We start from the raw sequence: 15,421 nt of genomic DNA, 5'->3' as shown, positions 1-15,421 counted from the left end.
GAGAGAGCATTGTATCCCATGGAACTGGAGTTATAGATGTTTGTGAGCCACCAGTGGATTCTGGGAACTGAATCTGGGTTCTCAGTACTCTTAACTACTGAGCCATCTCTTCAGCCCCAGTTCTTTAAATTTTGATCTTTTAATTTTTAATCTTCTGTGTATTGTGTGTATGTGTGTGCACATGCATGGAGGCCAGAGGTCAATATTAGGTGCCTTCTACTACTTCCTGTTTCATTCGTTCATTCATTCACTTACTCATTCATTCATTCGCTTGTTTTTTAGACAGGTCTCTCATTGAGCCCGAACTCACCTATTCAGCAAAGCTCAGGCTCTTCCTGTCTCTGCATTCCAGTTCTAGGCATGCAGATATAAGCCGCTATGCCCAGCTTTTTATGTGGTGCTGGGAGTCTGAACTCAGCAAGCATCTTATTGGATCCTTTAAAAAAAAATTTAGATTTATTTTATTTTATGTGTATATGTTATTTTTCTGCATACGTGTGTTTGTGCACCACACCTGGGTTCCTGCAGAGGTCAAAGGAGGTCACTGAATCCCCAGGAACTGGAGTTCTGGATGGTGGGGAGCCACCATGTGGGCGCTGGGAACCCGACCTAAGAGTGCTCTGGAGGAGAGACCAATGGTCTCAACTGCTGAGCTAACTCTCCAGCCCCTAGCTGGCCTCTTAAGCTTGCTTTATTTATTTATTTATTTATTTATTTATTATCATGTCTTTCTATTTAATGTGAGCATCTGCTTGAGTGCTTAGTTTGTGAGGTTTGTTGGGTTTTTGTTTTGCTTTATGGTCCTACAACCTGCCGAATGCATCCATTTCTGTTGGAGGCAAACCACAAACTTAGGATCTACAGAGACAAGGTTTCTCTGTGTAGCAGTCCTGGCTGTCCAGGAACTCGGTCAGTAGACCAGGCTGGCCTTGAACTCCAAGATCCATCTGCCTCTACCTCCCAAGTGCTGGGATTAAAGGTGTGTGCCACCACTGCCTGGCAATAAATGTTGTTTTTTATAGCACCCAGGACTAGGAGCCCAGGGCTGGCACTGCCCATAGTGAGCAGATGTGGGTCCTCCCAAATCAATCACTAATTAAGAACATGCCATGCAGACTTCCCTACAGGCTGATCTGGCAGGGGCATTTTCTCAGTTCAGGCTCACTCTTCCCAAGGGACGCTAGCCTGTGTCAAGTTGACATAAAAACTAGCCAGCACATACACCATTGATATTTAAGGGGTTGTAGACAGTGTTGGGTTGGTGTCTGCCATATGTGTTACTGTTTTCTACTTGATCACCCCATTTCTATTTTACTCCTACATAATTCTTCTACTGTGTGTGTGTGTGCGCGCGCACATGTGTGCTGGTATGCATGCACATGCTTATATGTGTGTGTGGAGGCCCAGGCTGACACCAAGTGTCTTCCTCAGTCACTCTCCACCTTTGAGACAGGCTCTCTCACAGAACCTGGAGCTCACCGGTTCAGCTAGACTGGGTGGCCATCAAGACCCCAGGATCCTCTTGCCTCGGCCTCCCCTCTCTTCCCGAGTGCTGGGATCACAGGAACACACTCCTGTGCACCCAGCTTTGTACACACCTGGCTTTGTACCTAGGTACTAGGGGTCCACACTCAGCTCCCATGCTTATGTGGCAGACACTCACTGACTGAGCTGTCCCCACAGCCCGTCTCTGCCTTTTCATCCTTTGTTTTTACTTTATTTATTTACTCACTTATTTATTATGTGTACAGTATTCTGCCTGCATGTGTCCCTATAGGCCAGAAGAGGGCACCAGATCTCATTACAAGTGGTTGTGAGCCACCATGTGGTTGCTGGGAATTGAACTCAGGACCTCTGGAAGAGCAGTTGGTGCTCTTAACCACTGAGCCATTCCTCCAGCCTTGTTTTTACTTTTATTTGCATTTACATTATGCTGAATTTATCCACATCTCTTAAATTTTGTTTCTTTAGTTTCTTCTGGGACATTTTCCTTCTGGACAACCTCCTTTCTTGCTGAGGAATCGTGCCTTCCTCTTTAATGGGATCATCTGTCTCAGTGGGGCTGAGCGGGGTAGGGACTGGCTAGTCACACCATGAGCAGGTAGTTGGTACACTGTTCACCTGGATGTGGTCACTGACCCTTCAGTTCAGTGTGATTGCATTTTTAAAGCATGTGTAACTAAACTTTAACACTCTTTTCAAAGCTAGTGATCCAGTGTCCGGCCCCACTGTTTGTCCTGGGCTCACCCAACATTGTCTAATGCCCCTGGAATGGCCCACACTGCTTCTGTAAAGTGACATCTTCCAGATACTTGGAGACCATGTATACAGTCTCACCGTGTCCTTAAGATGAACATAAAGATTGGAACCTCTTGGTTTGCATGGTTTTATGGAGTTTCTGGGTCAACTGAGTAGGGAACCATTTTCATGGGTTGCCTCAGGCCACTTGCAGAAAGAGGAAGCCCTTCATGCATGGAAGCCAAGCTGTCTACCAACTGAGTGACACCGCACCCTACCCTTCTGTGATTTAAACTGCGTACTCTATATGACTGGGGGATTGTTTGTTTTTGGTTTAGAGAGAGGGTATCATGCAGCCCTGGCTGGCCTGTGACTTGATACTTGGATCTGGCTGCCCCCAAACCCATAGAGATCCACCTGCCTCTGCCTCCTGAGTGCTGGACCTAAAGGCTTGTTCCACCACACACACCTCCACCCCACACTTTATATGACTTTAATAAATAAATTATATTTTTTGAGACAGTTTAGTGTATCACAGGTTGGTCTTGAACTCACCATGTAGCTGAGTGTATTATTAGTCAGGGTTCTCTAGAGTAACAGAATTTATATAATGATTATATATAGAAAGGGATTTAGAATGACTTACAGGCTATGGTCCAGCTAATCCAACAGTGACTGCCTGTGTCCAAGAATCCAGTAGTTGTTCAGTCCACGAGGCTGAATGTCTCAGCTAGTCTTCAGTATACTCTGGAATCCTGAAGCAGGCTCTAATGCCAGTGAAGGAATGGACTTGCTATCGAGGGCGAGAGCAAACAGGCAGAGACGCTGAGACTTCCTTCTTCCATGTCCTTTATATAGGCTTTCAGCAGAAAGTGTGTCTCAGATTAGAGGTGGGTCTTCCCACCTCAAAAGATCTGGATTAAAGGTGTGTCTCTCTGGGCTGGAGAGATGGCTCAGCGGTCAAGATCACTGGCTGCTCTTCCAGAGGACCCAGGTTCTATTCCCTGTCCCCACATCCATATATATAAAATAAATAATATTTAAAAATAAATTTTCCTGCCAGGCAGTAGTGGCGCATGCCACCATACTCTTTAAAAAAATTTTTTTTTTTTTTTTTTTTTTTTTTTGTTTTTCGAGACAGGGTTTCTCTGTGTGGCTTTGCGCCTTTCCTGGAACTCACTCTGTAGCCCAGGCTGGCCTCAAACTCACAGAGATCTGCCTGGCTCTGCCTCCCAGTGCTGGGATTAAAGGTGTGCACCACCGCCGCCCGGCAGAGGCAGGCGGATCTCTGTGAGTTCGAGGCCAGCCTGGGCTACCAAGTGAGTTCCAGGAAAGGCGCAAAGCCACACAGAGAAACCCTGTCTCGAAAAACAAAAAAAAGAAAAAAAAATTTTTTTAATTTAAATTTTTTATTTTCTTTACTATTATGTGTGTGTTTGATGGGCGGGGGGCATGTGTGGAACAGGACAGGTTTCAGAAGTCATCTCTCTCCTTCCACTGTGGGTTCCAGGAATTGAACCACCAAGGCTCTCTGGCTTGCTCAGGTTCACTGAATCATCTGGATGGTCCAAAATATCTGTCATAGATATTTTATTAATTTTTTAGATTTCATTTTATGTGTATGAATGTGTTTGTGCACCACATGCATGCCTACTGCCTGCAGAGGTCAGAAGAGGGTGTCAGATCCCCTGGGACTGGAGTTACAAATGGTTGTGATCCACCATGTGGATGCTGGGAATTGAACCCAGGTCCTCTGCAAAAGCAACAAGTGCCCCTTACCTCCCAGCCACCTCTCTAACCCTTGTCATGGATATTTTAAATACCTTGTCTCCTACTTACAACACCTAGTTAGCTAGGGATCTGTTTCTGTTGACTGATTTTTCTCTTAAATGTGCATCGCATTGTCTGTTTTTTCATATAGCTAGCGACTTTCATATGCTTTATTGGACAAGAGAGGTAATGTCTGAGGAACTCTGTTCTGTTATTTGCTTGAGAAGTGCTGAGTGCCCCAAGACAGCTAGATTACAGACCTCACTTTACTCTTTCAGGAACTGAGCTTTATCACAGAAAATCCGCTTTGGGTTTGTTCTTGGTCCTAGCCCTGGTGTGTGTTCTTTAGCTTAAGGCCTGAATTTTATGTGATTTCACGACAAAGCATTGGGTGTTTCCAAACTCTGTCTCCTATGTGATGGAAGTTATGAAAATCTGTGCTCAGTTCTACCAACCTGTTGTTTCTTCCCTGGGAGAAACCTCCCTCCCCCCAGGATCAAACCCAGTGTCTCACTTATGCTGGACAGCTGCTCCACCACGCCATCCTTCTGAGTTGTGAGTTTTTCTCCCTCACGCCCCCACCCCACCCTTACCTCTGACGCTCCTTTCAGGGAGAACCTGGCCCCAAAGGAGACCCTGGAGAGAAGATCCACTGGGTGAGCTGCAGCCCTCCCCTGCCTCCCCTGCCCTCCCCCTGCTCTCCCCCTGCCCTCCCCCTGCCCTCCCCTGCCCTCCCCCTGCCCTCCCCTGCCTCCCCTGCCCTCCTCTGCCTCCCCCTGCCTCTCCCCACCTCCTACCTTCCCCTGCCTCCATCTGCCTCCTCTGCCCCCACCTGCCTTCCCTGTCCTCCCCTGCCTCTCCCTGCCCTCCCCCCCGCCTCCCCTGCCCTCCCCTGCTTCTCTCTGTCTCCCCATCCCCCCTGCCCTCCTTTATCTCCCCCTCCCCTCCCCCTTCCCCCTGCCTCCCGTCCCCTGGGTGCTCAGGAAAGAATTCTCTCACCAGTAGATCCTGGGGTTGAGGGTGTCCTCGTCACATACTTACAGGAGCCCTGCTCCATTCCTCTCCTGGCACTCACCCCTAGGCAGGGCCAGCCCTCCCAGCAGACCCCACCCACGCTCTGTCTCTGTCTTCACCCACTTACCCTCTGTAGCCTTTCCAAGCCAAGATGACTCTGCCTGTTTCTGCTGGGCAGTTTAGGTGACCCAGTCTGCAGCTCCGCTTCCAGGGTCCCTCCTGCAAAGGCTTTGGCTTTGTCCTATTGTCTACAGAAAAGGCACATGAAGACAGTATCCACCCAAAGCAGAAAAGGGACCTTAGGAAAGTCAGGGAACAAAGAAGGGAAGCACAGGGGGTCCATGGAATAAAGGGCTGGGCGCCTAGAAACCGACATACACATAGAGACTCCAGGAAGCTTGGGAAGCGGAACCTTGAAACCATTATGTATACGTTCGACATGGTTAATGAGGTCAGGAGAGCTAACTCTGTTGTCCCCAAAAGATCTGTGTAGGTACTATCACACACTTCAAGCAGTCCACAAGGGAAGCCTAGAAACTGTCATATGCACAGAGAACCACGGAAAATGAGATGAGGTGAGCTAGATACTACCAGCTACAAAGCAAATTGTAAACAATAGAAAGGGAGGTCTAGAAACTGTCACATGCATAGACATTGAGTAAATGGGAAGAGAAACCTAGAAACTTACACACTCAGAAATCTCGAGATGCCTGTGAGGTCCTGGGAAGCTTCAAGGTCATTGGAGATAACTAATGAACAGATTTGGGGCCTGAGAATCTACTCTGCCCAAGACGCAAGGGCCTAGAACAAGCCATGCCCTGAAGTGTCATGATCCCACACCTGGCAACTGTTGCTGGCATGATTGGAAAATAGGTAGGGTTCCAGTAAACATCCCCACAAGAAAGAGCCTAAGTATTTAGAAAGTAGCATCCTGTCTTCCTGTCGTCCTGAGAGCCATTGGTGAGGGTGTGGCCAGCACCAGCCACGAACCATGTCTTCACTGTTTGTCATGGAGTCAGTGATGGATACAGCCGTGGTAGTCCTCATCCCGCATGAGTGCACCTCCGTGTATCCCATGACTTCTAGGGGCCCTGCTACCTCTCCAAGATGCTTGCTTCCCCGCTCTCCAACTCACTCTTCCACTCCCTGTGGTCCCTGACCTTTGACCCAGCAGGGAGACCCATGGGAGCAACCCTCAGCCTCCCCTCACTCTCCCAGAGACCCTGGGTGAGAAAAGGGGTTTTTTCACCCATCCCAGAAGGTATAGGAAAAACCAGGTCACAACAGAGGCAGGCTGTGCAGTCCCTATCCCTGCATGGGGAGCCTTGGGCCACCCCAGGAGAGAACTTGAACCCAGGACCGCCCATGGGAGGGGCCCCCACGAGGTAGCAGGACCCCCACCTGCCCACCTTCCTCTTTTTACCACCTGCACTTCTGTCCCTGCTTGCTACCTGGGAGAGGCTTCGCTGGGCTGGAGATGCATGAGGCTTCTGGGCTGAGGGACCAGCTCTGTTGGAGGTAGGTAGGGATCCTGGTACACACAGGAGTTTGTGTGTGTGCACATGCATGTGTATACAGTGGAAACATCCTGTGGACACCTACAGACGCATCTCACCTACCAGCGCCCCCTAGGGGTCGTGCAGCTTTCAGAGCTGCTTACCAAGTTTAGCTGCGGCTCAGTAGTGTCACCAGGTGGTCACAGTCATGTACTGCAGGAGCTAGGTGACTACCTAGTTAAAGGGAAGCCCTTATTCAGATAGGGAAACTGAGGCCCAGCTCTTCTGAGCAAGCTGGTGGCAAAGTGGGGCCAGAAGTGAAACGGGCTAAGACATCTAAATCCCCAGAGGGGCTAGGGAGCCCTCTACTATTCCCTAAACTTCTGTATGCCAAGCTCAGGGCTGGGCAGTACAGAGAGATGCTTTGCGGAGTCAGTCCCCAGAAGTCACCATGAGCTGGGGTAAAATACTGTGTCAGCAGCCACAGGACAAAAGGAATTTAGCTGTGTTGGGGGCTGTAGTGTATTGGTGATGACAGGAACATAACCAGTCACGGGGTATTCAGACAGAGAAGCAGGGGCAGTATATGCAAAGGGCCTGGAGTTAGAGTGAGTCTGGGATGTTTACAGAGTTGCGAGTACTTGGAGCGGCAGTTTGACAGGCAGGAAGCGAGACAGAGGCTTTCAAAACTTAGGAGGCTATTGGGGACTAAGGGGGTCCAGCCCCTCTATAGTCCCCTTCCAGGGTCCGGGAAGAATCTACAACCAGCTGATAATTAATCTTTGATGAGAAGAAATGAATCTATGTACACGAAACTCCTTAGTTCATAAACTTTATTATTCTGTGTCAGTTACAAGCTTATATTCTGCTCTCATATTTAGGTCTTTTCTTGCCTGATTTCTCTCTACACTTGTCCGCGGTCCGCTCTGGGTTCTATCTTAATTCCTTCATCTTGTTCTGCCCCTTCTAGGTTCTCATCCATCTTGTTCCTTCCCATATCATCTTTTCTCCCATCTCCTTCTCTCTCCTCATCTCGTTCTTCCTCATCTTGTTGTTCCCCATCTGGCTCATCCTCATCTTCCATCTCATTCCTCTAGTCCTCTCTTCTAGCCCTTCAGTCTAGTTCTTCCCCATCTCAGTTTGTTCCTCTCAAGTTCTTACCCATCTAGTTCTTCCATTCTCTTTTCTCTTCTCCGACCCCCTGTGCCCTGAAAGTCCTGGTATATGAAGCCAGGCTTCCAGGGTCAAACGGAGGGGTGATAAGAATCACATAGGGAGGCAATAACCATTAATTATCATTTGCAACCCCAAAGGGAAGTGACCAGTGGGGAAATGAATTAACAAAAGGCTAGATTCAGGTAATATCTAAGAAGAGGGCTCTTATGTGCTCAACTATAATCTTAAACGTGATTGGTAGAAAATGTTAAGAATCTATAAGTTGCTAGGTCAATGGGAGAAAATAAAACTGTCTTCTTTTTTCCTGTGGCTCCTATCTGTCCAAGCTATCTGCCGTTTTTCTACAGGGTGGGGGAAAGTGTGCTCAGTCGCTAGGCAACCTGTGTACAGCTGGATGCCTCTGGTGATAGTTAAAGGGAGATCTGGAACTAGAGGTAAGATTTGGGAAAGGAGGAAGTAAAGCTTAATTGGCACATCCGCCAGGCCTTCTCAAACAGGTAGCCTGGATGGTTAAGTCTGTTCTTAGAGAATACAGAGGTATCTCTGATAAAGTACTCTCCTCCATCTGGGGATGGACCTGGCCGGATGCTGCTAATGATGATAATTACAGGGAGGCTTGAACTGGGGTTCTGGCTAAGCATAGCTGTCAGTGCAGAAGGTTATCTAAATATTCCTAGAAGTGGTTAGGTAAGGAGTTAGCGGTCTATAAAGTTAGTAAGGCTGTAAGAAAGGGGGGTCCGAGCTGAATTGTGTAAAGCTATTACTTAACGTCCACCTGACCTAGGTGGTGTCTCCTTGTGGAATTTACCTTAAATCAGGAGACTTGCATGTGGACTGTTATTACTGCTAGTCCTTGAAAGTGGCCAAGGGAGATATCTGATTCCAGAGAAAGCCTTTCCTGAGGCTGTTCTCCAAATACCTGGAATGTGTATGTCCAGAGAGTGATCAGTGCACATTGTTAGCCCTTCTTAGGGAAAAATCAATTGGGAAAACTATGAAGGCACACATGATTTTCATAATAGAAGACAGCTGATATATAACAAGCCAAGTAACACCAAAAACTCCTTGGGATTTGGCTTCCTCTGGAGGAATTCCCTGATTCTTCCAGGTATTGCCTTTGCCATAACCAGCTGAGTTCTTATAATATATTCCTGCGGCCTGCAGCAGGAGGCCACGGTAAAGAATTCAAACTTTGGTGGACCCTGGGGCATTTGTTTAAGTATTTCTAAACTGGGAGCCAGGCATGGTGGCTCACTTTGTAATCCCAGCATTCAACATTCAGATGGCTGAGGCAGGAGGATGCCCACAAGTTTAAGGCAAACCTGGATTACAGAGTGGGATACTCAAGGATCCCAAAAACAATAAGATTTTTTTTTTTAATTAAAGAGTGAGAGGGAATGGTGTGGTCAGGTTTTTGTTTGCAAAGTATGTCTCTGAATGCCAATATGGAGTATGGATTGGAAACAGAAAAGGAGTCTAGAAGGCTGTGGACATCCTGATCAGGGGGCCGTAAGTGGGAGCATGGACAGGCAGCAAGGCAGACAGTGTGTGTGTGTGTGTGCAGTGTGTGTGTGTGTGTGTGTGTGTGTGTGTGTGTGTGTGTGTGTATGTGTGTATGTGTATGTGTATGTGTGTGTGCATGTGTATACAAGTGTGTGGTTGTGGGTGCCCATATATCATTCTCTGCCCTATTCCCTTGTGAGCTCACTATTTTTCAGCTAGGCTAGCATCCAGCAACCCCCTTTCTCTGTACCTGCCCAGCGCTGAGGTTGTGGGCATTTGGGTGGTTTTTTATGTGAATTTGGGGCTCTAAATTCAGGTCCTTGTTCTTGGTAAGTGCTCTTACCATTGAACTATCTTCTCAGCCCCAGGATCATCCATTTTCACATCCTGCTCCATGTACTCAAACAGGGATTACTTTGGCATGTGACCTAGTACCCCAGTACCCCAGGCTGAAATGGCAGTTCAGTGACCCATGAATAGCTCAATCTTTATGATATTAACAGGACAGCAGGAGCATAAGGAATAGCCCCAGGGAATGAACAAACTCATAATGGACGTGTTGAAGTCCTCTTAGCTGCTTAGATATTCTTATGGGGAACCGCTTCAAAGGGTTGGATAGTAAGCCAGGTGTAGGGGCTCATGTCTGGAATTCCAGCTCATGGGAATTTGAAACAGAATTGGTGTGAGTTTGGGGCTAACCTGGGCTATAGAAATGACATTATATCTCAAAGAAAACAGAACTGCATCCCAGCACTTGGGAGGCAGAGGCAGGCAGATCTCTTGAGTTCGGGGCCAGCCTGGTCTACAGAGTGAGTTCCAGGACAGGCTCCAAAGCTACATGGAGAAACCCTGTCTTGAAAAAAAACAAACAAACAAACAAACAAAAGAGAGAGAGAGAGAGAACTGTTGTGAGTTTGAGGCTAACCTGGGCTACAGAGTGACATATCTCAAAGAAAACAGAAGGCGGGGAGGGAAGGAAGGAAGGAGAAGGATCTGAGAGATAGCAGGCATGAGGACCAGAGTTTGGATCCCCAGGATCCACATAAATGCTGGGTGGGCTTCAAAGCGCACCCCTAATTCCAGAGCTTGGGAGGCAGGAACAGAATTACCAGAGCAAACTCTGGGTTCAGTGGAGAGTTCCTGCCTCAATAAATAGGTGGGGGGAAAACTCTGATGTCAGCTTCTGGCCTCCAGACACATGCACATGCGAGCATGCACACAAATGTGAACACGGTATACATACATGCATACACACACCACACACACGTCACATGAAAAGGGGGGGGGGGGGAAGATGGCTCAGTGGGTAAGAGCACTTGCTGAACAAACAAGAGGACCTGAACCCCGATCCCTGGCACCCACACAGAAGTCGGGCATGGCACGAATGCCTGTAACCCTAGCGTTGTGAACTGGAAACAGGTGGAACTCGATGGCCAGCCAGACTAGCTGAAACGGCACACATTGGGTTCACCGTAAGACCCTGCCTCAAAAATGAAGGTAGAAAACAAACTAAGACGGAGGGCCTGCAGGGGGCTCTGTGGTGAAGGCCTGCCACAAGACTGAAGAAGGGCCTGACTGAGCCTGCGAGGAAAGAACTGATTCATTTCATTTGTTCTCCGATGTCCACACACATGCTGTGACTACAAGTTGACCTATGACCTCAACATGTACACTATGCCATGATCACACACGCACACACACACACACAAAATGTAATCAAAATCTTAAATACAATGGAGAGCGAAGAGGAAGACATTCTCCTCCGGCCTCTGTATGAGTCCTCACGGGCATATATATGCACACACATGTGCATACACACATGCACAAGGAGATGTGTGCATGCTATGCATCCCTTCACTCACCCTATACTAAATGCCGAGAGACTCTTCTAGATGCTGTCAGGCCTGGGATAGTTTGGCCATCCTGGTGCTCTGTTGGGAAACACTCACGTTCTGGAAGTTGTTTAGAGAGGGGACATGAAGTATTGGGTAAGACCATGCACCCTGTGCTCGGGAAGGAGAGAACAAACTGGGGGGCGGGCATCCAAGAGCGCTCTCTAAGTGAGCCTCTGCTTTTGGGGAGTCGGGAACCCTGGGGCTGGGGGGCCTTAGAGAAGGAGCTTGGTGGACCCACTGCCACACCCCTGGGAACACACTGGGAGGGGCTGGGCTGAGGGCTCTCCCCAAGGTGTATCAGAATGTGGGACTGGCACTGGCCGAGAGGGGAACAGTCTCCCCACCCGGAGGGAACCAAGCTGGAGGCTCAGCTCAGCCCCATCTTGGACAACAATGCCATTCAAGCGTTTTGATTTTCACTTACTACTCACTCTGGCGTGAACAGAGTCACTAGCTTGATCGCCCTGATAGAGTTAGTTAGGGGGAGGCTAACGTGATAACTTAAAGAAAAGTCAATCTGAAGAATATGAGTAAAGAGAAAGATTACAAAAATAAGAATTTAAAATGAGGAGAGATAGAGTGGGAGAGAGAGAGAGACAGAGAGAGAGGGAGAGAGAGCTCCCGTAGTACCGGTGGCCCAGGGATGTCACAGGAACTGTGCAGAGGATGGGGGAATGGAGGGGCAAGGTCAAGCTGGCTCCACAGGGCCTGGGAACAAATGGGTGGCAGGCTCTGGGGCAAGCACAGGAATGCTCTCCAGAGTGGCACAACTTGCAGCCAGTTGGGATCCAATGGAACTTTCTGAGGGGGGTCTTCAGGGGTCGCTTCCTCCTGCCTTGCCTTCCTCCCGTCCCTCTCTGTCTTGTTTGGCTGTCCATGGGTCCTGGGCTGTGGTAGGTGGTACAGGGCTACAGGTGCTTGTCCTGGGTGGGGCAGGGGCCACTGGCAAGCTTTGTGGGGTCCCCTCCTGACCCCCCGTCACGGCTGCATCTGTCTCTTTCTCCACAGGGGGAGGGGTTGCACCAACTACGCGAGGCTTTGAAGATTTTAGCTGAGAGGGTTTTAATCTTGGAAACAATGATTGGGCTCTATGGTGAGTAGAGACAGACAGACGGCCAGCCAGCCCAGCCCCTGCTTACCAGCCTCCCCCAAACCCTCCTGGGGTGTAACTGGCCTGAGTCCAGTTCTGAGGCTGAAGAAGCATAGGCTATAGAGGCTACCCAACCCTTCCCCTCTCCACAGGGGAAGGTCCTGCTCCTGGACTCATCCTTGTGCCTCTCTCTAGGCAGTGTGGGTAATGTAGTTTATAGGACTTCAGGAGCTTGGACACAACAGAGTATGAGATTTGCAAGAAGTCATGGGCAATGAAACCAGACTCCTAAGCCACATGTGGTGGCTTATGCTTTTGATTCCAGCACTTGAGAATCAGAGGCAGGAGAATCTCTGTGAGTTCAAGGCCAGCCTGGTCTACAAAATGAGTTCCAGGACAGCCAAGGCCATTTGTTACACAGAGAAACTCTGTCTCGAAAAACAAAACAACAAAAAAGAAAAACCAGACTCCTGATCAGTGAGGGATTGTAGGTAACAGCCAGACTCTAGCCATACTGGGGTCATGGGTCATACAGTCAGAGCCCAAACCCACAGGATTATGGATAAAGGATGTAGACTACTTGGGCTTCAAGTCATGAGCAATGCAGCTAGATCCCGAAGGTGCAGGGAACTGTGGGTGGCAGAGGCAGACTCAGGACCCAGAGAACTCTGGGTAACAGACCACTTGCCAGTTCCGACCAGCTTCCCTATAAACTTCTAGAGACTCTCCCAGGACCTGCCTTCCTGGCCCCAGGTATCCCTCCCACAGTTACCATTGTAGTCCTAGTGTGTCCTGAAGCTCCCTGTCAGGACTCAAGGGAGCCAGATCCGTAGCCTGGCATTCACCCTCCAAGTTCCCATCCACCTGGTTACCTGAGGAGCTAGGCACACCCTCTCCCCGCCTCCCTGAGGTCTGGTGGACACTGGTCCAGACCCCTGCCCTGAAGCCCATCAGCATCTCTCTGCTTTCGTCCCTTGGCTCCCAGCCCAGCCCTTAGAGACCAGACTTGCACCGTCTGCTCTTCTCAATCTCCCATCAGGCTCCTAGCTTACAGAGCTTCCTGCAGCAGCAGGCCCAGCTGGAGCTCCTGGCCAGACGGGTCACCCTGCTGGAAGCCATCATCTGGCCAGGTAATGGCAGGGTGGGCAGGCAGGGGCAAACCCTCCCAGGAAGGGCCTGGGGCAGGCTTGGGCATGAAGAAGATGCCTCCCAGTGCTGGGTCTGGGCCAGAAGACACTGGATCCTTCCATTGATCAAGGAAGTAGAGCCTGGCACAGGGAACTAGCTTTCCTGTTCCGGCAGTCACCTATCGGCACAGGCTCCAGCACGGCCAATAGATGTAGCCCTGCCCTTGTGCATCTTACGGTTGGGGTAGGGGCTGGCACTGGCAGCAAAAGCCAAGAAGAGATGAGTGACAGAGTAGATATGCCTCTGGCCTGCTGGGGACATGGCTCCATGGTAGAGCACTTACCTCGCATGTACAAGTCCTTGGGTTCAGTTGTCACCCTGAGGGAGGGAGACAGTTCGTGAGCGGGACAGTCTAGGAGGGCTTCCTGGAGGTGATGTCTCAGTGAAGACCAGAAGGGCAAGGATCGTAGGTGATTGAACAAGCAGAGGAAGATCAGAGGTTAAGACATCTACAGGGTTTCCTCAAGGTGGAGACTAACACTGAGCAGAACTGGACTGGGAAGGTTCTAGAAGGCTGGTTCAGGCAGCATGAAAGGCAGTTAGGCTTCTGGCTGGGGGTGGGGGCAGTCCCTTCCCCTGCACCTGACTCCTGAGGTGAAGCTAATGAGGCCATACCTGGTGTGGGGAGATGGGGCTGGCCGGGCACAGGTGTGGGTTGCTTCTCATTTGCCCACTGAGAGTCCCTCCCCCCAACTGGCTGTCCTTTGCCCCTTCCAGCCTCTGCCCTGTCTCACAGCCCACATGCACATCCATGCCCAGAGGCCTCCATATTGTGTCCAACCTCCCCTCTTATAAAGCTAAGAACTGAGAGCCTAAGTGCGGAGGAGGTTCAGGGTTAAAACCAGTCCTTGGTTCTACAAAACCAGGAAGCAGCTGCTCAACGCTAGGCTTAGATGGCACTGGGCCCTGCAAAGTAGCGGGGCTCTGGGGAGCTGTCCGTCAGGCACTGTAGAGACTCAAAGGGAGTACCCAGGGATTGGGCCCTTCCGGCTGCACTTCTTGGAAGAGGGGGATCAGAGAAGACACATGGTTGTGCCTGGATGTGAGAGGGACAACCTTGACAGGAAATCTACTGTGAGATAAGATCTAGAGGTTAGCGTGTGTGTTGTCCAAGCCAAGAGTGGTGGCTCCATGCCTAAGATCCCAGCACTGGAAGGCTGAGACCGGAGGATAGCAAATTTGAGGTCAGCCTGGGCTGCTGAGCAAAAGTTTGTCAACAAAACAAAAAAAACACAGTGCCCACAGTCTGTTTCTAATTCCCCACCATTAGCCATGTGGCTTCTCTAAACTCTAGAAACATCGGGGACTATGTTTCAGCAGACCTCACCAGCCTTGTCCTTGCCTGAGGAGGGGAGACCGAAGTCTTGATGGAGACATACGAGCCCCTACCCTGAAGCCTCTTGGCACCTGTTCTCCATCCCCGTTGCTTCCAAATGACCTGAGGGACCACTGGGAACAAAGAGCCAAACTCCAGAGTCTCAGCACTTTGTCAGCCCACCCCCACCCCCCAATATAGTGCAACAGTAGATGGACAGCTAGATAGCATAGAAGAGCTGATTAGGGCCACTGTGACCTGTCCTTAGCTGGCCGTGCTCCTGATAGCCCCCGGATGATGGACACAGGCCATCACAGACCTGGGGAAAGCAAGGCCCCGTTAGTAGCCTACCCCTAAGCAGCGCCTTCCATGGGAAGTGGTCCTCTTCAAGCTTCCAACTGTCTGTCCAAGGAACAGGGAAAGGCTTGGCCAAGTACCAATCCTCAGGCTCTCCCCCACTAGAAAAACAGCCTACCCTGACCTCCTCCCTGGCTTTAGGGGCTACCAAAGGATACTCATGGGCTTCCCGGACCGGAGAGCTCCTTCTTGGGTTTTGAAGGATGTTAGTTTTCTCAGGGGGGCAAGCATACTATGTTTTAGGCTTGGGGTTCAGCTTATATGCAGATCAGGGCATATCTCACCACAACTCCCTTGGTAACTGACTTCAGTCTTTGTTGGTGCCGCCTAGGGCCTCAGAGTCTATCTGGATTTTAGAAATCAGACAACTGGGGCCCTG

General features: G+C 49.8%; 1 protein-coding gene across 12 annotated transcripts in view; it reads left to right on the top strand.

Moving 5' to 3' along the window:
- The window catches only part of Emid1 (EMI domain containing 1), a 44,598-nt gene that overhangs the window by 28,012 nt on the left and 1,165 nt on the right, over positions 1 to 15,421 (top strand). For 3 of the 12 annotated variants that reach the window (XM_052736396.1, XM_052736399.1, XM_052736398.1), the window contains exons 13-14: positions 4,620 to 4,664; positions 12,101 to 12,185. In XM_052736396.1, the coding sequence (XP_052592356.1) occupies positions 4,620 to 4,664; positions 12,101 to 12,185 (130 nt within the window). Of the gene's footprint in view, positions 1 to 1,971; positions 2,383 to 4,619; positions 4,665 to 8,041; positions 8,129 to 12,100; positions 12,186 to 13,221; positions 14,880 to 15,421 lie in introns of those variants that run through there. The other 9 variants (XM_052736395.1, XM_052736397.1, XM_052736394.1 and 6 more) reach the window with 7 other exon arrangements.

This window comes from Peromyscus californicus, unplaced genomic scaffold (assembly GCF_007827085.1).
Source record: "Peromyscus californicus insignis strain IS unplaced genomic scaffold, ASM782708v3 Scaffold_13__1_contigs__length_99412109, whole genome shotgun sequence".
Taxonomy (NCBI): domain Eukaryota; kingdom Metazoa; phylum Chordata; class Mammalia; order Rodentia; family Cricetidae; genus Peromyscus; species Peromyscus californicus.
The sequence above is the reverse complement of the archived record's forward strand: the minus strand, read 5'-3'. Positions and strand labels throughout refer to the sequence as shown.